The 27,502-nt window shown below is 39.3% G+C and overlaps 2 protein-coding genes across 9 annotated transcripts in view; one reads left to right on the top strand and one right to left on the bottom strand.

The window, feature by feature from the left end:
- The first annotated feature begins 213 nt into the window (after positions 1 to 213).
- Positions 214 to 14,852, top strand: tpm3 (tropomyosin 3). Its single transcript, XM_035633728.2, has 10 exons — positions 214 to 453; positions 2,368 to 2,493; positions 4,263 to 4,396; positions 6,985 to 7,102; positions 7,398 to 7,468; positions 8,045 to 8,120; positions 11,113 to 11,175; positions 11,834 to 11,903; positions 12,422 to 12,500; positions 14,525 to 14,852. The coding sequence occupies exons 1-10, from the start codon at positions 340 to 342 to the stop codon at positions 14,526 to 14,528; spliced, it is 855 nt and encodes a 284-aa protein (XP_035489621.1). The 5' UTR covers positions 214 to 339; the 3' UTR covers positions 14,529 to 14,852.
- The window catches only part of si:dkey-240h12.4 (death-associated protein kinase 2), a 35,555-nt gene continuing 20,969 nt past the window's right edge, over positions 12,917 to 27,502 (bottom strand). For 3 of the 8 annotated variants that reach the window (XM_035633720.2, XM_035633721.2, XM_035633727.2), the window contains 7 exons: positions 24,732 to 24,780; positions 24,364 to 24,390; positions 21,978 to 22,130; positions 21,066 to 21,111; positions 20,848 to 20,937; positions 20,100 to 20,186; positions 18,691 to 18,969 (listed from right to left, as the gene is read on the bottom strand). In XM_035633720.2, coding sequence (XP_035489613.1) covers positions 18,889 to 18,969; positions 20,100 to 20,186; positions 20,848 to 20,937; positions 21,066 to 21,111; positions 21,978 to 22,130; positions 24,364 to 24,390; positions 24,732 to 24,780 — 533 coding nt within the window. In that variant the 3' untranslated portion in view covers positions 18,691 to 18,888. The other 5 variants (XR_004793820.1, XR_004793819.2, XM_035633723.2 and 2 more) reach the window with 5 other exon arrangements.

Here is a 27,502-nt window from a genome sequence, read left to right as displayed (position 1 = left end):
CTTTTGTTGTACTTTATGAGTTATTAAGATTTAAAACACTCCCATATTCACCAAATGTATTTACAGAACATATAGAATGTAAACATACAGACATATGTTGTTAGCATGCAGGTACATTTGTCACTGTGGGGGAGAGGAGGATGTGGTTGTGTGGGTCGGGTTAGGGTCTCAGAAGTGGGAGTGTCTCCTCCTCTAAAATATAAATGGTCTCCCTTTATCTTTGTCAGAGTTTGGTGTCTACCAGTTTTCAGACTCTCAGGCCATTTGTCCTGCACCCATCTATCTCCCCCTCTCTTCTATTTGTGTGAGTCTGCAAAAAACACATAAAACAAAGCCAAAATGGAGGCCATCAAAAAGAAGATGCTTATGCTGAAGTTGGACAAGGAGAATGCACTGGACCAGGCTGAACAAGCTGAGGCAGACAAAAAAGCAGCTGAGGACAGAAGCAAGCAGGTGAGATATGAACACAAAGGCAAAATCAGGTCAAAAAACAAGAAGAGCATCTTTCATCAAGAATCTGATCAAACAAGAGTGAGATGAAATGATTCAGTGTATTAGTTTTGTCACCAAGGCAGAGAAGGGTTATTTTTAGCTTTTCATCCTTCTTCCTTCAATTGAGGGTTTTTCTTTATCTGATGCTCAGGAGATAGAGACTCTGAGGTTGGCAGTTCGATTCTCGCTTCCCCCAGTCTGCATGCCTATGTATGAATGAAATAGAAAAAACGTGGTAAATAGCGACGCTGTGTGAATGTGTGTATGAATGGGTGAATGTGACTTGTGCTTTGAGTGGTCAATAAGACTGTACTTATATAGACCCAAAGCTCTATATAAGTACAGTCCATTTAATTATTATGCTCCTGCACAGCATGTGACCATTTAGAGCAGATTGTATGATCTTCTTATTTTACATATTAATTTCTGTAATGATCAGAAAGTGACTGTTTGATATAAATTTGGGGTAGTATCTAGATATTGAATGAATTGATGTTACCATATAACCTCTGGCATATATCGTCACTATTTCATATAATGGCTCTGCATGATGACGATCAGATCATTCTAACAAAGACTTCTCCACCTGTCTGAAACTAAGACCTGGACCTGGTCTGTATCTGTGTCTTGAAGACCGGACCTGACTGAATCAAAGTATCTTTGTATTTGAGACACATACCAGCCAGAAATCAGAGTTTTTATAACTCTTTAAATCTCTTTTAATCTTCCCACACGGCATTGCGTGAGTGTCTTGTTGCAACACATGGCACTAGCATAGATTTGCACAGTCAGAGAGAGAAATACCACTTACATTTGTAATTAATCAATAAAGATAACCAAACCTGAACCCGGCATCCTGAGCTCAAAGCTTTACACAACAAAATTACCTGTTTAATAGATATGAAACCAAAACATTGAAAATACGTTTTAGCATTATTTTCTACCTGCTATCTGCTTTGCTGAACACCTCAATGCTTTGTCAAAGATTTCAGATATCATTCGCACTGAGATAGAGGGTAGTGAAGGCATGAGGTGCCATGCACTTTCAATTTGCTAGGTAGATCATTTATTTTAATAATTTGGTTTCATTCTACTAACTCCTTTATACCTGGCTAAGATCTGATCACAATGTGTTTACATTCATTTACATGGCATCAGTTTGCATTCTTCCTGATCCATATGGAATGTCCAGATACAGACCACATGTGGATGCCAGGTGTAAATGTGGTCTAAGAGTCCACTTGGATCCACTGATCCACTTGACATATTGACACACAGACCTGATACCTGCAGTGATACAACGGGACCTTACCTGAACCATTCTGACTAAAAGCAGTTTGAACCTGGCACAATTTAAATCCTAGGTCAGGTCTCAAATACAAGGAACTGAGTAGACCCCTAAACTAGACTTCAGTGACATGACATGTATTTATTGGTAGAATGTGTAAAGAAACCAGTGCAGTATTTTTTTCCATGTTTAGAAATAGTTGCAGCATAGCTCTGAAGCCCAATTCATGTTGTTTCACTATTTTATGAGAAGCTGGTATGAAGTTAATGTGAGTCTGAATGAGTCTAATATACTAGCTTTGTCTTTTTAGTATTAGATTCAGTGTGCACACTGTGATTTTATCCCCAGTCTCTTTGAGTGGAAGCATGTCGGGGAAGAATAGCCCCAATGGTCAGTATGAACATGAAAAATAATCTTCAACAAGCAAAAACATCTTCATAAAAAATTGTATTGTTTTCCGATTGACCTTACTGACTTTCTGCCAGACTTTTACTTGTAATGCATAGAAGTTATTGTATTCCAGGGCATTAAAATCACTGCATTGAGTATGTTCTTTTAACTCTGTGTTTGATCTCCCACACCATCAGCATGAAGATGAACTTCTGCAAATGCAAAAGAAGCTGAAGGGGACAGAGGATGAGCTTGACAAATACTCTGAAGCCCTGAAGGATGCTCAGGAGAAGCTCGAGGTGGCTGACAAGAAGGCTGCTGATGTGAGGAACAATTCTAAACATGCCATATGTAATTGTTGTGGTTTATTTTGTAGATTTTGACATCATACTGTTTATACTTGACTCCAGACATTAAAACATACTTCACATAAGATATAGGCCCAGACAAGGCACATGATAGAGTAGATATGTAGTTCTTTGTGCCCCTTTATTTTATCTTACTAGGATTTAAATATAATTTATAAATATGGTTGCACATGTTTAACCTCTAAATATCCCAGACGCAGCACTAGCAAACAGTGTGAGGCCTGAACTGAAGCCATGTTCAAAGCTATGATAATACCAGTGTAAACCAATCCTGGATGATTCACTGCTTCTCCATTGCATTCCATTCTCATCATGCCCTGTGTGGGCTCCGCAGCTGTCAGGGGGATTCAGAGGCCTATTTTGGCCTCAATGTCTGCCATCCAACCTTGACTGTGAGCTTAACAATGCTCCAAGTCCATTTTAGGGACGTGATCCATTCCCCCTCGGTCAACTTTCCCCCTTTGGAGAGTGACTAAATAAATAAATATTTTTAGGAATGCCACTGGGTCACTTAATAAAGACAAACACATTTAACATGAGGAAAATAACAAATAAAACATTTTAATTTTGTACACCACAAAAGTTACTACTGTACATTAACAATCAATTTATATGATTGTGACTATGGCCCCTGTTGACCACCAAGAAAGTTGATGTGAAATCATTTTCAATCACAATGAAAGAAATGCACTCCATTGTATTCTTCTCTTCTCCAATCCTGGGTATTCTGAGTTATTTCTGAAGAATGGACCTCAACATCTACAAAGTACAGCGGTCAGCATAGGCCACTGTTCTGCCTCTTGATAATGCCTACAGTAGAGAAAAATACTTAATTAAACTTAATTAATTTCATTAATGTCCAGGGTAACATTAGTTAGTAATCGATTACTGATCAAATATCAATTTTTTGCTTGAATATTAATTTGATTAAATTTGATTAAGTTTTATATTTATATTTGTGTGTATTTCACAGTGCTGTGACTAAGTTCCCCCATGTTAACATGGGAAAGCTTCTCTTTTTTCTTGCCCTACTATAGCCCATGTGTTTTGAAATACTACTAATAGTTGTAATGTACTGTAGGTTACTTTTAGTAAATATGTAATTATCTTAACATATCCATACTTTTATGTTTCTTTTCCCAGATTAACAAGAATTCTGTATTGATAATTTTTTTACCTTACATCTACAAATTCTAATACAAAAAAGTCTAATTTCTTAGCTTCTCTTTTTTCTTTACTTAAAATATAGCAGCAGTATTGAAATAAATTAATGAATTTATGAATCTATATTAGTTTTTCATGCATTTCCTGGTTTGTTATACAGCAACAATATTTATGTATCTCATAATTGCTCATCAATAAAGAAAAACACTTTAACACTCCTAAATGCAACAAAAACTGGATAATATTGAGCAGGTTTTACTTAAAAGACAACATAGTAATAGTTAATGTATGTAGAACATAGCTGCCAACATAGTTTTTGTCAAAGATGATGTATCATCACATAAAGGTACTTTTCGGACTCTGAACATTAGATCTGCAGGTCCCATGTTTTTATCAGCTACAGTCTGTCTATTCTCTCAGAGAAAACACATCAGTTTCGAATTTGCATTCAGAAAAATTGTGTAAGCAACATTAGCAAAGTCCTGTGCTGTTGGCAAATTACACCTGTGCAGGCGTAAAAAGATCACTGGTTTGTCTGAGCACCATGTTTATGTGTTCAGGCTGAAGCAGAAGTGGCTTCCCTAAACAGACGTATCCAGCTGGTGGAGGAGGAGTTGGACCGAGCTCAGGAGAGACTGGCAACCGCTCTGCAGAAGCTGGAGGAGGCTGAGAAGGCTGCTGATGAGAGCGAGAGGTGACTTCTACCACTTTCACACCACAATGACCCTGTAGACCCGGGTTTTTTTAAAACACGGGTTGACCCGCGTTTAATCGGCAATTGGCCACTTTCACACTGATGATCGTGTAGTGACAGTTGGCGGCCATAAATGGCGGTAGAGAGCGGCGTGCGCATTAATACAAAGAAGAAGAACAGTGTAGTAAACAACAGAAAGAATGGTAGCCAGTGAGCCGATGGTCAACGTCACCTTATGTCTTGTAATTTTCACTCTTTCATAGTTTGCAAACTCAGCGCAGTGTTACGACCCAAGCCTGGCCCTTTAAGTAGGTGGCCAAAAGGGTGTGTGTGTGTGTGTGTGAAGAAGAAGAAGCTTATCATCGCTTAGCCTAGCTTTGGCTGGTTGGTGGTAACAACTAACACAATCCAGATCATCGATGAGGTTTAAAACGGGGCACTTTATTTCAACCCTTCGGCGGACACACGCGGCCCCATCAGGCGGTCTCTCATTACACAGTGGCCATAAACTGTCGGTAACATGGATGATGTGCGGAGCCCGTTCTCCTTGTGGCAGCCAAACGTCTTCTTCTCTCACAATCACACTTCAAAACCCATATGGCCACCTGCTTAAAGGGCCAGGCTTGGCTCGTAACACTGCGCTGAGTTTGTAAACTTTGAAAGAGTGACAAGTACAAGATATAAGGTAACGTTGACCACCGGCTCACTGGCTACCATGCTTTCTGTTGTTTACTACACGGTTCTTCTTCTTTGTTTTACGGCGCGCGCCGCTCTCTACCGCCATCTATGGCCGACAACTGTCACTACACGACCATCAGACCCTGGTCTGCTCGCAGTGTGAAAGTGGCCAATTGCCGATTAGACGCGGGTTGACCCGAGTTTAAAAAAAAAAAACGGGTCTACACGGTAATTTTGGTGTTAAAGTGGTATAAGTAATAGTAAAAAAAAGTGTTTGATCAGTGGTTCACCTCTGACCACAGCATCACTGCTGCGAGTCAGAGCTATGCTGTGTTGTACATGTAACCGCACAAAACGGGTGTTGTGGAGTGCACATGTTCTTAACTGTAAGGTGGTTTGACATGTTAACCACTTTTTGCTTGAGTGGTTAGCATGTTACTGTTTCTTGCCCAGCAGTATTTAGTGGAATAACACAGTACTGGCTGACGTGAGTCACTAAAAAAGCACAAGCACACTACACATCTCCTTAGATAGAAAGGACTCCCAAAATGGCTCATGCCTCACAGTTCTACTGGCTGCCACCTGTCATTGTCATACATAGACTAGTTTGAGATCATGGAGTGCCAACTCTGAAACAGGAGGGCGTCATTCGCTAATTGGCAGGCAAGGGTGGTGACATTATGGTGTCATGGCCGAGTCTGTTTGGCTACTCACAGTCAACTGCTGTCTTGTCAGCATCTCACATTCAGGGCATAGTGAACCAGACTTGTCAAGACGCCCGTCTAGACTTACAGAGTGTTGTATTCACCCAAAGGTAATTTCAATAATTTGGGAAGAAGTAGCCCTCACAAGACACTATGGTTCAGCATTTAGAATTCAGACATAGTTTCAGCTATTTGTATTCCCAGCTTTTCCCCTGTTACAACAGGTGCTCAACAACCACCTGAGCGAGGAAGAGGAGTTAGAAATCCTGTTTGTCCCTCTAATCTGGGTTGCTTTTGGTGGTGCTATAGTTTCAACTAAGTAGCAAATCACGAGATATAACTTATTGTCATTGTATATCAAATCAAAACTTGGTTCAACAAATCCACTCCATGTAACTGAATAGAAATATATAATTGGAGGCTTTCTCTGTGTACCAATCCTGCCTTAACTTGCTTTAAGGTTAGGTTTTTAAGACCCCAAATCCACACACGTTAAAGCTACCGGTGGGTTAGGTTAGGTTGGCAGGCACACATAAAATTAAAATGAACAAGAAAAAAGTTGAAGTTACAAGGAATCACAAGGTAAAATAGGAAGGTGAAAAAAGGATACTGACAGACAACACATCACCAAGACCTAATCCAATGACCAACTAGCTCGAACGTTCTGAACCTGCTTGAGAGAAATAACTCACCATACCAACAGGGGGCGGTAGTTTGTATACTATCATTCAGAAAGGGAAATCGGAAAGGATTTCTCTGTAATGTCGTACAGAGGCGGCCTCTCTTGGATCATGCTGATCAGTCGATCCTCCATGTCTTTGTTCCAAACAGCCATGCCGACCAGGATTGACAGACAGATGAAGATGAACTGGCTGCAAGACAACCTCTTTAAATAGTCTTGTGGGTGTGAACCCTCTTGATTCTCCTCATTTTCTTTCTTTCATACTTCCGCTTCTCTTCTCAGGCTCTGATTCGCTAAATCTGAACAGCCAATCAGAGTGATCTCTTTCATCAGCCGACTCTGAAACAGATTAAACATGCTCAGTCAGCAGAAAACCAGCTTATTGACGAGTATAGATCACCAACAATTTTGACGGTGCGGAACATACCGCCACATATTGTTAGCTTTGTCCAATTCATAGTTAATCTTAACAATTAAAAACACATTCCAAACACTGTACAAAAACTAAGTCACTGTGTGTGCAGAGGCATGAAGGTGATTGAGAACCGGGCTCAGAAGGATGAGGAGAAGATGGAGCTCCAGGAGATACAGCTGAAGGAGGCTAAACACATCGCAGAAGAGGCCGACCGCAAGTATGAAGAGGTGAGTTTTCTGTCATTGGTCTCTGGAGTCTGCAGTAACATAATGTCTCCAGGTGCTGACAGGGAAGCTCTAACAATTAAAGCCATGTAGACAATAATAAGGCCATATAGTTCTAACTCGTATCTTAAATCTACTCCACAATGAGCCAATCATAGGTACCATGGATATTTATCAAGTGTCACAAATATCAGCCCACATAATAACTTTCAAGGACTTGTCCAGAGTGAGTGAAGATGTTTTTATGTTTATATGTATGATGTATGAAATCTTATAATATATAAAATGCTTTGTGCAGGTGGCTCGTAAACTGGTGATCGTAGAAGCAGAGCTGGAGCGTACAGAGGAGAGGGCAGAACTGGCTGAGGCGTGAGTATCGATATCAAGTACCTCCTCAAGCAGAGCAGTGGATGACTTGAGATCATGAAAAGACATTGGTGGTTTTTGGTTACTTCCACTCAACATGTCTGTTTGCATTTGTTTAAGTAACAAAGTACATTTCAATCAATCAAATTTTATTTGTATAACCCATATTCACAAATCACAATTCATCATATTCAATCTCATAGGGGTTTAACAATCTGTACATGGTACATATACTGAATCTACCCAACAGTTTATAAAGTAGTTAAAGCTCCTCCTAGACCATAACATTAAAATGATTCGTACATAAACAGTAATGCATTGATGATAATGATAGGTTAAAAAGCTTTAAAAGCTGTTGTACTTCTGTTTCGTAATAGTTTCAAAGCATGACTCTTTCAGGTAATGTACTCTTACATTTACTACTTTTACTTTTACTAGTAAGTAAACTAAGAACTTTGACCACTATCTGTTTTTATAATGTACACTTATCATCACTGTTTCCAGTTGTCTCCAAACAAATGTGTTGTTTTTATGTCCACCTGTTCTTCCTTTCTTTCCCTGAAATAAAAACTAAACAAGTAAATGTGCTGAACTGGAAGAGGAACTGAAGAACGTCACCAATAACCTGAAATCTCTGGAGGCCCAGGCTGAGAAGGTAGGGCCAGGCTACATTGCGCAGGGCAGCATTGTCCAGTGTGCTTTTCTTGATTCTGTATTTACTGGAGGGGGACAAATTCAAAGGAAACTATGAGCGACTTTGACAGAGGGGAAAGGCACAGCAACAGCTTCAGTCATAATAACTGCTTGACTGTGACAAGTGCCATCTGCATTTGATAGGAATAGTTATGTTAAGAATGCTTCACCCCTACAGTGAGGGGGTTTTCTGGCTCACTGCATTACAAAAGTGGTACATTGACTGAAACACTGGAAGGTCTCCACTTGATTTCTGTATATAGATATCTTTTTACGGGACAAGTGCTGTGGAGTTTGTGCCACATCATCCACAGTGAAGTTGTATCAAAAAGGTGTCCCAGTATACACAGCAGAAACAGATTCCGCGACCAATACATTTCACTGTACATATGAGCATGTTAGTATTGTGATGCACTTGGAAAATCAGAAAGCATCTCTTACTATGCTGGGTTAATATTTCGGGTATGTATTACAAAACTGAGACCCGACACAACTCAGAATTGAGCAGGGGTTTAAAGAGCTGGTTAGAAATATGTTCATTTACATGACTGGGGAAGCATGAGACATTTGCTTGCAATGCTCAATGCCAATATCTGCTCCAGCTTTAAGTACATAGACCATGGTGTCTGACTCAGTGGTGCCGTCAAGGGGAGGCCAGCGTGGCAGTGGCGAGTTGCAGTAGGATATGCATAATATGCTACATGGTGGTAAAATGCTTCTATCTGATATTTTACATTGGGTACTATTCGTTTAAATCAATAAAGTATATTTTTTATAATAGTTAAATAGTATAGTCTGAGTGTCACCGGTTTGAAGGAGCAGGACCCAGATTAAGGTAAAGGGAAAAGGAGTATTTAATAACAAAAGTAACAAAAAACAGACTCTCTCTACAAAACTCAAATCCAAAACTCCATAATAAACTACAACAGCAAAATAGTATTCCTGAAATTCAGTTATTGCTTTTGATTTCAGTGTGCCACTAATTACCTAGACTGTGGTGACCCACCATGGTCTAATTTGTCCCACCACAGTTTCAGAATTATATGAATTATTTTAATACAACATAAAAGATATCTGACTTAGTGTTTTGTACTGGTGCTCATTGTAGAGCTGTGTGCAACACTTTTTGCCCAGCTGTTTGTCTATCTCAAACAGGGGACAGTTATGGGAGTCCCCTTGCCCCACCCCTAACTGACCAGCTCCACAAGTTCATGTGGAGATACCCTCCCAAGTAATATTTGCACCAAGTTTGGTGAAAATACATAAATGGGTTTTTTAGGTATTTTGGTAGCCGAATTTATACACCAAAAGGCCAAAATAAAATGTACTTAAGTTATTTTTCTCTGAACCAACTACCGCAAAATGTGAGTGTATATACACTGTATGATATCTACAAAAAACAATTACATGTGTCGAAGAATATCCATGCATTAGCTATTAGCTTTATGTGATGATGCACAGAGGTCATTCAATGTGCTTTACAGAATAAAAAGATGCACAAAATGCATGCAAAAAAGAAAAACATTAGAAATAGCAAACCATATAATCATGAAAAACAGCATAGATACAGTGTAAATACAAAAATTTGATCTGATAAAAACAGATAATGTCTATTTATAAGTGTGAGATTAAGGGATTAAGTGAAGGCATTTTTTAACCTATTTTTAGAGCAGGTTATGGCAGATTTCCAGCAGGGGGCAGCATAATTACAAAATGCCATTTCACCCTGTTTAGTTATAACTCTAGGCACCACCAGTTCCCTAGCTTCTGCAGATCTAAGAGACGTACTAGGCCGATATACATCAAGCATTTCAGAAATATAGTTGGGGCCCTGACTATTTAGGGACTTGTAGACAATTCAATTTTTATAATGACAATAATAATACTGAGATGCAATGACATTGTTAATAATAATAATAATAATAATCATAATAATCTGGATACTGTAGCTCTGGAGTCAGAGATTCCAACACTAGGGGAGTGACATGTAATATAAATACATAGAGAGAGAGAGCGTGCGCGCGCGATGCCGATAGAACCCTGACGCTCTGATCTATTCACAGTTCTTTAATCACAGAATTAGAAAAACTTCTGATCAGAACAACATTTTGCTGCTAAATTAACTCAGTCCTGTTGTTTTCTGCTGACCTCTAAAATATTGCATATTTTCTGGCAGCTCCACAGATAATTGATTTTAAACTGAATCTTTTTAAACTTAAACATTTTCTGTCACATTTCCAAAACTGTAGTTGGATGTATAATATGAGATCACCACCTATGGTTTAATTTTTGTACCAAAATTGGCAGGTCAGGCCTGGATCACTTTTTTGTGACAGTTCAAGTAATCCTAAAATATGCTGTATGCTTCCAAAAATGTACACAGTACAAAGTCATGTGGCAATGAAATACAATATTAAGGATCTGCACAGTACCGGTCTCTGAGTCCATTACAGAGTATATTAGCAAAATTCATCAAACATTGCATATTGCAAATTTATATTAACATTTACATTAAAAAAAATATAAATATTAAAAAAAATATAAAAATAAATTGAATGTTTCTGCTGTACACAATTCATCATCAAATCAAGTGCCAACGTTCAGTGTTCCAGTATGAAGTAGTGTGAGTTTCATGAAGCAATGTGTCAGTTGTATGGTGCATTGACCTTCATGTTTGAGACATGAGTTAATGCTCTGTTTGTTTTTGCTAAATACAAACTTAATCTCTCCCTAACCTTGAGCACAATCTAGCTGTCCTGTACAGATATTGTGGAAATTAATATTTATTCAAACGCTAGTGTTGATCATAATCCAGGGTTTTTCAGAATTATCCAACGTTGACAAAAAGTAAATGTCTGTTTGATTTCATATTTCTTTTACAAGTTCATATGGAATCACATGTGGAATTGCTTTCACATAGAGCCGGGTCTGAATACTGTTTTGTCTCGCCACAGTACTCTCAAAAAGAGGATAAGTACGAGGAAGAGATCAAGATCCTGACTGACAAGCTGAAAGAGGTGAGTTGGGTCGTTTGTCCAAAAGAATAAAAAGTCTGAACAAACTGAACTGAATCACTTTTTAAATAATCTTTTCATTTCCCAGTTAATTTGAGCTCAATCAACTGCGAGTGAACATGCAGGGCTACATACTCCCTGAGTGATTCAAATCGTTGGTTCACAGGGAGGCCATCCTTTTCTCTGAGCTAACAGTTAATGTAGCTGGGAGTTAGCACAAGATATTAAGTGCCTTAACTGATGGCCTTATTCTCCAAAACCATTTTCATCTTCAATATTCAGTATCAAGAATTATAAACAGTTTGGTATGCTTGTCAAAGTGACAGCAATGTTCAGTACGACAGGGATGTTGAGGAATAAACCCTGCGTTTCACTTCAGTGAGTGGGACTACTCACTGTTGAGTAGTGAAATCTAGGTTCTTGTGATTGCAGAGAGTGAAATTAACTGACCCTAACCCTCACAGATTTGCACATGACTAGTGAGAAAGAAGGACCTTTGAAATTTAAAAACCCTAAAATTCTAATAGAAAAATTATTTCTATTTGTAAATATACCCTACACCCTAAAATATTTCAGTAAGAGGCCAATACAAAAATATGATTTACATACTTCAGAATATTTTATTTTTCAAGATTTGTTGACCTGTGCTATGTTATCTCAGGCTGAGACCAGAGCTGAGTTTGCTGAAAGATCTGTGGCCAAGCTTGAGAAGACTATTGATGATCTGGAAGGTAGAGCATTCATTTGTCTAGATTTGTACCTGTAGATCCTTTTCATGACACACTGTACTGCAACATAACCAATCTCTCAGAGTTCATTTCTGAAGGTTATATTTGTTTTACTGGAACAAAATGCATAAAAAGTTACAAGTGATGAGAAAGAAAAGGCTTGATGAAAACCACGCCTTTCATTTAACTGCATCAGTAAAGAAAGACATTGCAAAACATCATGTGCATGAATATAGTACTTATAGTAATACTATATGATATGTATAAGTAGTAATATGATATAAGTATGTATGTTGTTTGTCATAGAGTTGTATAGAAATACACTGTACTGACAAGTCTACCTAACTTTATGTTCCTCCTTGTCTCCACCACTTTAACTAGGACTGTAACACATTTATGCAGATATATATTTTTCTGGTCATGTTAAGTCTTTATTGTCATTTATATCTCATCTTCCACATGAGTTATTTCAGTTTTAGTTTTTTAACACACCTACCCTTGTTCTCCTTTTGAATGGACAGATGAGCTTTATGCACAGAAGCTGAAGTACAAAGCCATCAGTGAGGAACTGGACCACGCCCTCAATGACATGACATCTATGTAAGTAGTAATAAAGTCATTATAATTTCTACGTGAGAAGCAGGCTTATTAGGGTTATAGAGATCTATTGGTTGGTGGATAACATCGGCCGATATGAGACTTTCACATCGGTTCGTTTGTTTGCTGATATGCACCAATATGAAAACTGTTATTATACAGAGTAAACAACACATGTACAACATATATGAATTTATGTTTGCATTTTATGTTTAAAAAAAACTAATTTTCCATTTCTGAACATGAAATCCATACTACACACAATCTGGTTGCTATAGTTTCTACTATTTTTGATTAAAAAAAACTTGACATGTTCTTCTCATTTAAAAAAAAGATTAGAATGTCTGTAGAGCACGTTTGTTTAGAAACAACCTTAATAAATAATTAGATCTCTTTACAGCAACAATAGCCTTTAAAAGTGTGATATTCAATTCAATTTTATTGACTCAATGACATAAACATTATCTAACGTGAGATCAAATCATTCTGCATGTTGTCTTTGTCATAGTAAGAATTATATAATTGAAATTAATTAATATCCCAATTGAATAAAGATGTAGTTGTACATCACAATAACAAAGAATTTTAAAAATAACTTATGACCAGATTGAAAAAGAGTGTTGACTGGTGCATCTCATACTCTGGTTAAAGGAAGAGACTGTTTTACCTCTGACCCTAAAGTCATAAAAATAATTCAATTGAAGTTCATTCACTGGACTATATTGAACTGTTGTATATCTTGAATGCTAGAGTAAAAGGGGGGTCATGCAGCTTTCCTGCTGAGTAAAGTGTTTCAGATATAGATTATATTGGGCCTGAATTCGGCCAGGGTAAAGCAGGAAACTTTTTTTTTACCAAACTGTATCAAATCTATACCCAGTCTAAGGCCCTTTCAAATCAATCGGTACATCTAGGGAAGTTGAAGGAGAAGGGCTCATCAGAAATCTTCTCCTTGTGCTATTGCCCTGTGATGAAGAGGTTTGTGTCCCTCAAACACACTGAGCCATTAGCTCCAAGTGAGGTTCAACCAATATGATTTAGTCTCAGGTGAGAGGTCTGACAAAAACAGCATACCAGCCATCTAGTTTGCGGAGGTTGGGTCTTCAATGGAGCTTTCATTATACTGCCAAACAAACACCGGGCATTCAGTAAATTCATATTTCAAGTGGACGTATTACTGAAGAACACGGAACATCCAAACCATGACTGATACATTTAAGACAGCAGTTTTCAATGAACTGAAGAAAAACCTTGTACAACATCCTTTACAACATGACATGACATGACCCCCTTTCAAGCCATAATAACCTATTTTACAACTAAATCCACAGAAGAGTATCAAGATGTAAACAATGTTAACTAGTAAAGAATTCAAGGGATTTATCATAGTCATATCAATTAATCATATTCCTGGCTATCGCTTTACTGCATGAGTTTTCCAGTGAATTAGCATTATAATAAACAAAAGGACATTAACCTGAGTCTATTTTGCTAAAGGCAGACATTAGAGCTTATCATGACTTTTATTCACTTACTAAAACTGGTAATGATAAATGTTAATCTAATTATAAGCAAAGCATCTGGGCTCCATTTCACCATATTTGTAAAATTTCAAGCTGAGATTTGAAACAATATATCATTGCACCTTACTCTCATTCTGATATATTTCGTGAAGCTGATAAAATAAAATAAAAAAAGACATGCGCAAGCATGCAAAAGCCTTGCAATGCTCACAACTGTGCCACCAACAATCTTAAGTGAAATGTGTCCTTCACTTGCAAATTTTGTGAAATATCCACAAGGGTGTTGAATCAGGAGTAACTGGACTTCATTGTAGTTTCTTGAAGACGTTTCACCTACATCCAAGAGGCTTCCCAAGTCTAGTTTCTGCTGATTCAACACCCTTGTGGAGATATGACCTGGATGAATGAGAATCTCCACAGACTTTTTGTGAAATAGTTTCCTCGTTTGTCATGGTTGGTTAAGACATACACCTAAACCCCACCTTTTCCTTCTTGTGATTTCAGCTGAACGTCCTGAGGGTCCATCCTTCTGCCAGGTTGTGGTTTCAGGACTCAGCCTTTTACAGTTCAACATCATCTCTTGGTTAAATTTTTTCCTCAGTCTGCACCGTCCACAACCCAACTGCCACCCTCTACCCTTTTCATCTCATCTATGTTTCTTCATTCCTCAACTGTTGAAATCTGTGTGCCTGTTGTAATGTTTTACTACTTTTTCAATGTCTCGGCAGATCTTGTCCCTTCTCTGGTCACCTAAAAGCTATTGTTAATTGGATGTTTCTCTTCACTGCTCTGTACTGGTGTTAAATAAAAGAAGAATACATGTTTCAGTTAATGCATCTGTGTCTATGGCTGTCCATGTTACACATTAGTTTTTATCATCTCTTTTTGCACTTTAAACAATAGTATAATAGTTGTGTATAGTACTTAGTCCTTAATAGTTTTTGCAACTATTGTGACCGAAACTTACTAAATTTTTTGCAATAATTTTTTAATATTTGTTTAATTTTGTTCTAAACTTCATGTCATAAGCAAAAACAGCTGTAAGAAGCAGAACATACAGAACCAATTAAATGCAGTCAGAATCTAACCACTAATACAAAGAGAGAAGTTCTCCAGATTATGTAGGAAAGGACTGAAAATATCAATGATGACTCTGTTCTAATTAATGTAATTATTTAAACCAGTGCTTTTCTCAGTGACATCCAATGTCTCCCAAGAAAGAGGCCTGTATATTCAACTGAGAGATGAAATGGCTATAATATGAGTAACAATTAAGGAACGCATATGTACACATGTAATTAGTGTCGTGTTTCTGTCTGTGTAAAATTAGTACTGATCCACATAATTAATGTAGGCTATAGGAACAAAGCTCTCCCTGAGCCTAGTGGTGTGAGAGCAGAGGCACCTGTAACACCTTGGGATGAGATGTTTCTAATAAATATCGATTTTTATTTTACTGGTGATCCACTGGGTGGATCATCCGCTCACCATGATCTACCAGCCTGATATGCAGTTAGAGAATATAATCTGTGGTACAGTGGGAAAATTCCACCAGAATGCTGGAAAACACTCTGGCTTTCTTCAGGCTTCAAAGACAGTAAAGCACTGTTGAAAAGAAAAAGTGAAGTGGCAAATGGAAGTGAAATGTCAAAATAAAACAGGAACCAACAACACAGAAGGGGTCACAAGAAAGTAACAGAGACAGGCGAGCCACATAGGAGGATGGATTGGGGGCTGAGCAGACAGACGATGCTGTACCTCCCCAGAAGTCGAGCGAGAGGGCGATGGTGAAGAAGAGTTCACGAGGGGGCAGAGCTGGAGGCCGGCACTGAAGCCAAGGATGAATGTTGGGTTCCTCAGGATGCTAAGCAGGGGAACGCCTGTGAAGGCTGGAACTCACATTAGGCCGCTGAAGCCCAGAGAGAACAGGAACAGAGGTCGGCCGGTCCGGCTGACAGAGGATCAGGAGTCGGCGGGACCACCAACTGGAGATCAGGAACAGAGGTCAGTCTGGCTGCTGAAGTTGTGAAGACTGGCATAACCCATTCACATACTGATGGCACAGGGGACATTTTGTGCACAAGTCTGTAGCCTTGGTCAAGGGAAAGTCAAAGCTAATTTCATGAGCCCTGAGGAGAGAAGACATGAGCCAAAGATGACAAATCTTTCTCTGAGCCCCAAGTGAATGTGGCTGTTAAGAATAATTACACCTACAGGTGAAACTCCAGCCCAGGCTGGATTTTGGATGCTGGGATGGCTTCTTATTGAGTAGATTAAACCAGAGCACAGGAACACAATCAAAGGGTCCATAGATGTAAGATAAGATAAGATGTAACTTTATTGATCCCCCGTAGGAGCAATTCAAAATCGAAACAGCATCATATATTTGTAGGGGGAAAAATGTGGGAATGGGAAAAAAAATGTACAGGGGAAATTTTAACAATAAAATAGAGTAGAATAGAAACAGAGTCTAAGATAAAATAGAAATACTACGCCAAGAATCTTGGCATTTACCTCTTTTTCAGTGTCCTTTTCCTTCTTCAGGATCTTAACTATGGAGTTAGAATTGAGGTATATTAAAAAAACATATTAAACCATCGCGCGCAGTTTTAAATCACAAAGAGGATCTGCTCTCGCTCGCGGGAAAGGCAGCTCCACTACTCGAGGGTTATTTCTGCACTCGCGGTGCAACTTTTAAACTCGCGCGAGGCAGCTTCGCTGCACTTGGACCGCTTTCTACTCTCACGGTTTTTGGACACTTTGGGGGCGGAGCCTCTGGACTTTGTCTGACAGCTCTTAGGGAGCCTGGAGTTGTCAGGTTGGATTTTCACGTAGGTAGGATACTGTTGGCAAGGCAAGAGACAGTGGCTGCATCGGCAGGACGAGCGTCAACGAATGGTAGTATCAAGCATTTTTTGACAGCTACAGCCTTCTTGAAAATGTATGAATAGCGAATATTACCGTTCGTAAACTGTTATGGGACAGTTACCTGTATTGGTGTTTGTAGGAAAGCACAGGTAATTCCTCATTTTTGATTTAATTCAAAAGTGTCAATTATTATAATAATTTCATTTACACAGTTCAGTTCTTTAAAATATAATAATTAATTCTAAACATGCAGCTCATTACAGTGATCAGAGTCACTGCAGTTGCACCAGCTTAGATTTCCTGCAATGTGTCAAATTAATCAACGGAAAGAGATACGGAAATGAATCAGGTCATTTCAACAAACCATGACTAAGAAGTGATAGCTTTAGCAGTATTTAAAATTACTTTCATACCAAATTAAAAACAATAACAGTAGGTAGTGAGGTTATTGCAACACATGCACTTTTTTGGAATTTTAAAAGATACTTTGTGATATAAAACATGAACACAAAAGACAAAATGTACAGTACTGATTCAAATATTCTATCTACTCCAGTATGAAAAATCACACCAAAGCTCACTGATGTTTGATGACAGGCTTCAAACAAGCCAACAAACAAGTTTCTTTGGAGGTGAAATGTTGATAATAGTTGGTCTGTACACAACATACAGACAGATCAAACATGGAGGTTTGTTTCCATCCGTCTGACTACTCTGATCCGTTTGGACCTCTCGGTTCATTTTCGATTTCCAAGAGGCGTTACCAACGCACGCAGACCAAAATGCCTCTGTACATGTGACGTCTCTTGAGCGTCGTGAAAGTGTCAACAGAGAGGAGACGTCTGTCATGTCTGTGATAATAATTCCACAATGTCTGTTAACCAGTGTTGCCTTTTTGAAATTTTTAAAAAACAAGTACTTTTTGTGGGCTGCACGGTGGTGTAGTGGTAGGCACCTTCGCCTCACAGCAAGAAGGTTCTGGGTTCGAATCCCGTTTCAACCAGGGCCTTTCTGTGTGGAGTTTGCATGTTCTCCCCGTGTATGCGTGGGTTCTCTCCGGGTTCTCCGGCTCCAAAGACATGCAGAATGGGGTTAGGTTCATTGGAGACTATAAATTGACCGCAGGTGTGAATGTGAGAGTGAATGGTTGTCTGTCTCTGTATATGGCCCTGTGATAGTCTGGCGTCCTGTCCAGGGTGTACCTCGCCTCTCGCCCAATGTTAGATGGGATTGGCTCCAGCGACCCCCCGCGACCCTTAAATGGATAAAGCGGTAGACGATCAATGAATGAAGTACTTTTCGTCAAATATTCCTTCATCAGCGGCAGCCATCTTGGTATGGTATAGCCATGGTATAAACCCCGCCCATTATCAGATAATTGGTTGTGATTGGAGCATAAAGATTTCTGTCTCTTGGTAGTCCCTTCCCAATTGAGGAGATCCAGACATAGTGAGCTCCGGTAATTTGTCTAGGTCCCAGGCAAATTACCGGAATTAGCAGTTTTCTTTTTATCTAAACAACTTAAAGTTTAGCATTTTACTTTATATATATTGTTTATATGTATTAGCTATCACAGGACAACATTTAAAACTATACAAAGTTAATATACTATATATAAGCATTTGCAATTGGCCAACGTTAAACATTAGCATCAATATAAAAGTCATGGAAGACCAAGACATAAAATTTGTTTTACATTTTGTGGAAATATATTTCTAGCCAAAGCTTTTGTGCACATTGTGTTAACAAAGAGTTTCACAAAATCAGTAACAACCCAAATACACCTTTAAACAAGCCACATGTTAACAGTGTTTCTGCCAGTTTATTTTCTGCAGGTCTTTCACAAATGAGATGCTCGTCAGACAAGGCAGTGCCTACTTCTGGGACAGTGTTGGTGTTTAACACTAGGAAACCTGTTGTGGTCCACTTCACCTGGTAAGACAAAACCTCTCCCTCCAGCCTGGCCCTCTTGCTGTGCTGCCATCTCTCCCTGCTCAGCTCTATGAACTGCTGCTGAGTCTTCGACGCAGCAGAGAGGTAGGCTTGCTCTCTGTGTCCTCTGTGTCGCTTTCACATTGTCTCTGGAGAAAAGATTCAATGGTTGGATTTTAATTTGATGCACACTTCTGGGTCGCATAGTAATTTAGAGTTGTATCTTGTAAAGCTTCCAATATGGATGAGTATAATATGTATTGCTACTAATCTCCTGCCAATTGGCTTGGAGAAGTTCTATATGTTTTGTACTGGTTGGCTGCCATTCCATCTTCTGTGTTGGTTCTGTTGCAGTTGTCAGATAAGTCCTCTTTTAGTTGTGTGGAAGCTGCATAACTTTGAAGAGGAAATAACAGAGAAATTGATGTGGTTGGATCAGAGCTGACAAGCACAATAACAACAGTCTAATTTTTAAGGCTCATAGTTAGAACCTTCAGTTATGTGTATGGTACATGTTGACCTTTGGTAAAATTGTCAGCTACAAAGGTCTGAAACTTGTAAATGTGCTACGAGTTCAGTCCAGGTTTAATGTGCCTGTATTGTTAATTTGATCAAGATCAAATTAAGATTCAGTGTTGAGTATCTCTTAAACACACATGCTTTAATAACTGGGTCCTTTTTACTATTAAAGTACAAAAATCCCCCCAAAAAACAAACAAACAAACTCACAGAAACTCTCCCCCTCCCTCCTCCCCCGCTGGCCAGGCCCGGCCTGCACCCACACTGCTTCAAAAGATCATGGCCAAGGCACGATTGCTTCTTGCTTATACATCATCACGTCGTAATACGACACATGCATTGATTGACGTCATCGCAATGCATCGTTTTGTTTTGGAAAATGCACGGTCTTGGTTGGGTTTTAGTCACATAATGGAGTGCAGCACAGGTAACGTTATTGACTTTGTGGGGTTTTTTTGACTCATTTTGGTGCGGCACGGCCCAGTTTAGTCAACTTTGCAAGGCGACAACTTTTTGTCGCAGGGAACAGTCGTATTGACAACCGCCGTCAATGTTCTTGCTCGTACATGTGCAATCGTGCCGTGGCGAAGCCCACCTCTTTCAATTGGGCCACGGCCAGGAAGCGTGTCGTGCTTAGGCACGGTACGGTTGCACTCACACTGGTCAAACAAACTAAACTTAAGCAGTGAATTGTGCTTGGGCAAGGTACGAATGCCAAGTGTGAGTGCGCCCTTATTTGGGTTGAGTAAAGTGGTCTCACCTGCAGTGGATCTGGATCTGATCTGCCCTTATACAGCAGTTTCAGCTGGACCAGTCGGTTACACATTAGCACCATGTTAAAGGACATCTATGGTGGGGCAGGGGAGTGAAGAGATAATTTTTACATTAAAGATTGTCAGCAAGTGGTCAAAATCAACCACAATGCTTCAAGGTTCTTGAGGGCTGTACTTGGATGGGTCAGAAGGAGACTAACTTAGTGTCATCTAATGTTTCTATTTAATTTATTTTCTGAACAGGTCATATACAAACAGGTACATAGATAGATTTTGGTGGGTGTCAAAACAATTGAAATTTATATAATGTAATGTCACTTCATACAAAACATCTCACCGCCATCAGTAAACCACACAAGTTAATTAACATTTCAATCCTGGTGCCATGTTTTCGAGATTTAAAAAAATTATGTATGAATCTGAGGATGAAAATGTGTGGATAATTCACTCAAAATGTCAAGGGCCTACATGTGTCACTGCTTTGAACACTGATTTATTTCCTTGTTCTGCTCCCCTGCAAGATTTCTTGTGTTGCCCCATAGCAGCTGAGTCAGGTAACAAGTCTTGTTTAAAATGTCAAGCTGGTGCAGGTCAAGAGTCATGCAGTAATCTGATGCTTCTGATGCAGAATTTTGTAGAAAAACATGATACACTGCCTTCACATTTTACAACTTTTTTGTGTAAGTACAACTTTATTATTCCATTCCCTCAATTTATTCATTTGTCATCTCTCACCTTCCATTTCCTTCTGGCATTGAACTTCTTGAAATTCTTCATATTGATTGAGGATCGATTTCTATTGGCCACCTGTTTGCGTGTGATGGGCTGAAACAGATGACAACATTTGGAAATCGTTACAATCAAAATGCTGTGACACTCAACAGCATTAGTCCACAGACAGCAGAGCAGGAAAAGGTTTGTGGGCCTGAAAGTAGTAGAAGACTTGTAATAACCTTAATCCATGGATGAAGCAGACACTCCTCAGCTGTCATCCTATCTCTGCAACACACATCAAGACATCAGGACAGATATACACAAGTATACATAGAAAATATGAGCACTCTTTTTAAAATGACATCACATTAGGCAGATTGTTGTAATAAGATGAAGATAATATTATTGGTCTTGGGATTTGATCTTCAATGGAATGATCCAATGGATTAATGAATCCTAAAGTCAATCTCTTAGTTCTTACAGTCTATCACCCTTTAAGGTGTGGATGAAAGAAGCTTTAACTTCATTTGTCTCACGTGATCAGCCTCCTTGTGCAAAGAGATAAGCCTCCGCTAAAGTATTTTGCCCCTGTCCATTTGTTTGTTGGCTTGTTTACTTGCTTGCTTGCTTGTTTGCTTGTCAGGAGGTTTACACAAAAACTACTGAAAAGAGTTCCACAAATCTTGGTGGAAGGATGGGTTATGGGCCAAAAAAGAAACCATTTAATTTTGTTGTTGACAACAGGGTGACTTTCTTTAACATTGATAGAGAGGACTTGTTTTTTTGTTTTTTACATTGCCAATGATTTCCCAGGGAATAATGCATGGATTGTGATGAAAACAAAAATCTGGCTGTTTTAGGGGACTGATGTGTGCAATTTGGTGCAGATTGAAAGAATTTAAGGAGACTGTTGGGTCTTGGCACAGGTATGAGCTCTACTGAGTGCCATTGTAGTTTAAGAATTTGTTGATTTGATGGGACAGTGGACATTATTGAACATAAGTAAGATGTGAACATGTCGGACCATAACAACAATTCTTATTTATATCCATCGTCCCTGGGCAGGTAACATAAAAGGAAAAAATTACAGGTTTCACATATCAGACCTGTTATGTTAAATTACCCATGAATACTGTACCTATACTACATACTTGGGATTTTTCACCAAGAGTTTCAGGATAAAGTCTTTGGCCATGGAGCTGGTCGTGCTGAAATACCGTTCAAAAAACTCATACTTCATGGCAATGACATTCTTCAGAGTATCTTCATCAGTCTCACCTTGGAATGGTGACAAACCGCTCAATCTGAGGACAGAGTGCACAGCATGAGTGAGACTATAACATGTCCATATCTAAATCAGTCCATACAGACAAAACATTTCATGCAGTGGTGTAAAGTCATAAAGGTCATAAAGAGCATAAACAGCATAAAGAGCCACAAAAAAACCCAAAAACGTACCATTGCAAAAAGCTGCATGTAACATCCGCATGTAACTTACAAAAGTCAATTTTTGTGGATGCTTTTGTGTGGTTCAGTGTTTCCCATAGGATTTTTGTGAGACTATGGTGGGTGGACATGGAGGCATGCTCCTCAGGAATAACATTTTGTACATTTCAAAATTAAATACATCAATCTGGTGAACTTTGATAGCAATTTCGGGGCTAAAGAATGTATTGCTCTTGTTTACAATTGTGTCCTGTAGTTAAGAATTTAATCATAAACACATAAGTTGTATGGATATGAATGATGATCACCCCCATTAATATCCTTAAAACCTATGTGTTGTATGAACGCTGACCACGACCCACATACTATTACAAAAAAGAGGGAAAATTATCTTGAATTCATCTTTCTTTATATTTGAAACAATAATAGCAGAGAGCAATTAACTTTACAATGAACATAAATAGTGAACTTGATACTACAGGAATTTTTTTTAGCAATTTGTATAAAATTTTAAAAACAAAACACAACAGGATATTGCAATATATCAGATAATTTTCCCTCAAATTTTTAAACACCATAATTATGTCTGTATTACAATTTACATTTTAATTTCCAGACAAACAGCTGATCAGCGCTATCTGGCAGTGATAGCTAAAACTCATCAGCGTAAGAGACCTTGTCAATACAACAACAGCGCGTTTACAACAACAGCGCGTTCACAACAACGGTGACAACAGCTGATTCTCCGGTTCAGGGTTCTGTGTACTGAGTTGAGCTTCACCAAACTTTGATGAAACAGGTGAGCAAAGAGCTATATGCAGCTCGCAAGCTGCGAGTTCGCCACCCCTGATTCAGAAAAGTGGAAGAGAGATCTCTCCTTACACCTGATCTCAGAACAATTTTTTTGTTCAATAAAGGATCAATAAAGGATAAAAGAATGGTGCTGCATTCATTTCAAATGTATGTCCTTTTGTGGTGGCAGCAGGCTGTTAGGAGGAAGCTGGAAGCTAGTCTGACTTCCAGCTGATATTACTCATCGTTTCTGTGTCTCTCGTGACAAAGTCTGGCACTTGTCAAGCGGAGGGGAGAGAATCTAGTTCTAAATCTAAAGTGCATTGGGATCAAGACTGACAGGTGTGCTTGTCATGCTGTTCTTGACTCAGCTACTACTGCTCCGAGATCAGTTATGATATTGCACGCAATATAGTATAGTGTCAGTAAGCGATTTTAATCTAATACACTTTTTGAAAAAGTCAGCGAATATTTCCTCACGATGCGCCAGCTGTCGGTTCTGTGTTGTTGTGAAATCAGATTTTTTTTTTAGATAAGCTTTCTCCAAAATCGCTTACTGCCCCTTTAATATACACATGTGCAGGGTGTAAACTGAACTCATGCATTAAAAAGTTACTTGAAGCAGGTAAATGAGCAAATTACACACACAATTGACTACATATACATTAACAGCAATAATCCAACATCTGACTTTTATTGATTATTTACAGGTTGCAGAGAATAGTCCAATTATCACGTTAAGTAGTTCTGAACTGCTGTTTGTGTCGATGATGGAATACTGCTGTCCATGTAACAATTAGTCACTGATTTATCATCACTATGTCAGAACAGCAGTACGTTTAAGAAGTTTGACTGAGAATGTAGTTACACAAGTAGTGTCGAGAGAGAGTGACTGTGTGATGTTGAGGCTGGTGACTGGAGCAGAGTTAGAAGTTAGCAGTATAGTGAAATAGCGGTAAAATGTATATGCAGTTCAGACCTTGTGTGAAAAATTCCTCAAGACTCTGTACTCTCCCTGCTCTCATATGACATCTGAAGCTCTGCTTGTCTATGTGCAAAAGTCACTGCAGACCACTGTATTAATGATTTCATATCCGATAAACGCTTGTCAAAAAAAAGTAAATAAGTGCTTCAGTTTAAAGCTTAAGAACATGAACTACTGAACCACTGAGACCACTAAGTGTAGACTGCTGTGGTTGTATTCACCCTATATGAGCACATGGATCATTGAATGCGTGCAACAGCATCTTTAACCCCTACAAGCATTCACATGTAACCCTGCACACATTTACAACTTACAGTATGTAGGTAATAACTCCAATGCTCCTGGAGGAAAAGGAAACACAGGACAAAGTTAGTCATGTGGTGGGATTAGAACATTTTCTCTCTTGTATGACAAATGTAAGACTAATAAAGTATTTAATTGTCCGCATCAGTTAAAGAATTATGTTGTGGTCTTAAAATGCATTCAAAGTGTTCCGACAGCTAGATATTTTGTGAAGATTTGACCCTCCCTCGTACAGAAAAAGAGCAGTGAAGAGAAAATACTGAGGAAAAATACTAAGTTAGTGTGTGCAATCGTGAATTATAACTGTCTGTTATAGATGTGATAATGTGCAGTCCATTGCAGAATACACTGTGTTAAAGGACGGTCAATAGAATCTCACCACATATCTGATGCTGTACTCAGAGGTTCACTGTTGATCACCTCAGGGGCTGAAAGATAGAGAAGAGAAAGCGATGAGGAAGTGCTGTAGAAAAATCTGAGAAAACTTCCAAGACAATTTCACCTGCTTTGTTTCAAATGAAAGTGACAACAGGTGCAATGGAGAGGCAAAAGCAAGACAACCCCCAAAAATGTTATGATTTTATATGAGGTGGCCACAGACCTTCTACTTCCTGACTGATTCTTCTCTAGTTATGTGTTCTGCTATTGTCCTTGTTACTACTGGCAACATGAGGCGGAACCTGCAGCCCAATCAGGTTGCAAAGGTAGTCCAGCTCCTCCAGGATGGCAGATCCATACGTGCGGTCGCAAGCAGGTTTGCTGTGTCTCCCAGCACAGTCTCAAGAGCAAGGAGGAAATACCAGGAGACCAGCTGTTACACCAGGAGAGCTGGACAGGGCTGTAGAAGGGCATCAACCCAGCAGCAGGACTGGTATCTGCTCTTTTGTGTGAGGTGGAAGGAGGAGCACTGCCATGCCATTATGGTGATCATGTTTCTGACCAGACTGTCAACCTGACAGCATCGGGCTCCTGACTGCTCCGTGTGAAGCTTTCATAATTGAGGTAAACTTCATCGCTAAGTAAATCATCTAATGTCCACAACTGGCCAATGTTATATATGAGAGGAGTAAACTTGCAATGTTTTTGTAGCCAAAGTATGTAGGTTAACATTAAATACTGTTGTGTAAATGTGCAGAACCTGAAGAGAGCTGTGAGATACTATATAAACTCACTCACTCACTCACATGTATAAAGCCAACTGGACTTTTGGATCTTTCCTCCATCGTCAAGACAGCAAAACTACAAAATGTTACACTAGGCTCATTTCAAATGTAAAGGATGCTTTTATTCCTTTACCCAGGGTTTGGACTTTACTCATACAGATGCTGCAAGCACTGCAAGTTATAGAAGAAGTACAACATTTACATTGTGGTTTCTCATGCCTAACAATTCTACAGCAATTTATACTTGATGCAAATAATGAAGAGGATCGTCCATGACAGTTAAGTTCACCTTTACCTTTATCAAAAAGTGTATTTTTATTTATTGTTGAATCAAACATTATCTAATTAATTAATTCATAACACTATTTTATACATCTTTCCACTGAGGATTACACCCTATCTATCAGGCCATATTACAGAAAGGGGGGGAAAAGTCCTGGATCTGCCCCTAAAGTTAATTATTCTTTGGGTCATTCTCCACCCCTCCATAAAATTTCATGGAAATTGGATCAGTAGTTTTGAGTTATCCCACTAACTAACAAACAAATGCAGGTGAAAACATAACCTACTTGACAGAGGTAGGAAACTAACAAGGCAAAACTGTCAGTGGAAAATGCCTTAGACTTATAACAAGCATCAAGCTTGTACAGGGATTGTTTATCATTACCTATTCCATGGAGGTTTTGTTTTCGCCCCTGTTTGTTTGTTTGTTAGTTTGTTCAGGATTAGACAAAACCACTGAACAGAACAAAATTTTGTCTCGTCTCCCTCTCGACTCAAGGTCTCTCCTCTGAGTTTTCCAGTGACACCGGTATCCAGCGAGCCACCCATGTTTTCTTCTCCTGTGACTAATGAATTCATCCCACTAGGACGAGCACGTCTCCCTCCTGCCAATCTACAGAGACGTTTACAGGCTGGTCTATGTTCCTATTGTGGCTCATTTCCTCACTGCCTGTCCCCAACAGCTGAAAGACTAGGCTCATCAGAAGAAGAGGAGGTTCTGATGAGCCACGCTTCCTCCTCCCCTGTCATCCTTCTGTCTAGGATACAATTCAAAGACAATTAATGCCTTAGAAGGCAGACTCCCGGCCAACATTACACGCTGTACTGCCCCCCTACGACTCAATATCTCAGGTAACCATAATGAACTCATTAAGCGGTCCACCACCTCAGTTTTTAGCTGGAGCCCCTTTTTGTAACTGCCTACTGTTAGCTCCAGCTCCCTCTCACATGTCTGCTGCCACTGCCCCCTATTGACGGCTTTGAGCCCCTCGACACAGCCACTGTATTTTCCAAGTTAGATCTTCAGAAAGCTTATCACCTTATCAGATTACGGGAAGGTTGAGACAAAGACGGCCTTCAACACCCCCCATAGTCAGTTTGAGTACTTAATTATGCTCTTTGGCCTCACAAATGCCCTTGCAGTTTTCCAGGCCCTGGTGAATGATGTACTCTGTGACATATTAAACTGCTTTATCTTTGTGTACCTAGACGACATTCAGATTTTCTCCAGGAACGTGGAAGAGCACACGCAACATGTCAGGTTGATGCTGAAATGACGGATGGATAATCGTCTGTATGGAAAGGCTAAAAATGTGAGTTTCACATGACCTCTGTGAGCTTTCTTGGATTTATTATTGAGTATTGAGATCTCTGTTCTGCCAAACCGTTGAACTCTCGTCAAGCCCGGTGGGCTTTGCTCCTGGGAAGGTTCAGGTTCACCCTTATGTACCATCTGGGATCCAGTAATACAAAGCCTGATACTTTGTCCCATCAGGCAAACCCGGAGAGACCAAGGAAGTGTCTGAACCCATCTACCTCCCTCCTGTGTGGTGGCTGCTACTGCTTGGGACGTGGAGTCAATGGTTCACGAGGCTCAGCGGACACATCCAACCACCTGGAGCACACACCTCCCCTGGGTTGAGTATGCGTATAACTCCCTCACAAGCTCTGCTACAGGTATGACACCATTCATGGTTTGCCTTGG

Source organism: Scophthalmus maximus, chromosome 5, assembly GCF_022379125.1.
Source record: "Scophthalmus maximus strain ysfricsl-2021 chromosome 5, ASM2237912v1, whole genome shotgun sequence".
Lineage (NCBI taxonomy): Eukaryota > Metazoa > Chordata > Actinopteri > Pleuronectiformes > Scophthalmidae > Scophthalmus > Scophthalmus maximus.
The sequence above is the reverse complement of the archived record's forward strand: the minus strand, read 5'-3'. Positions and strand labels throughout refer to the sequence as shown.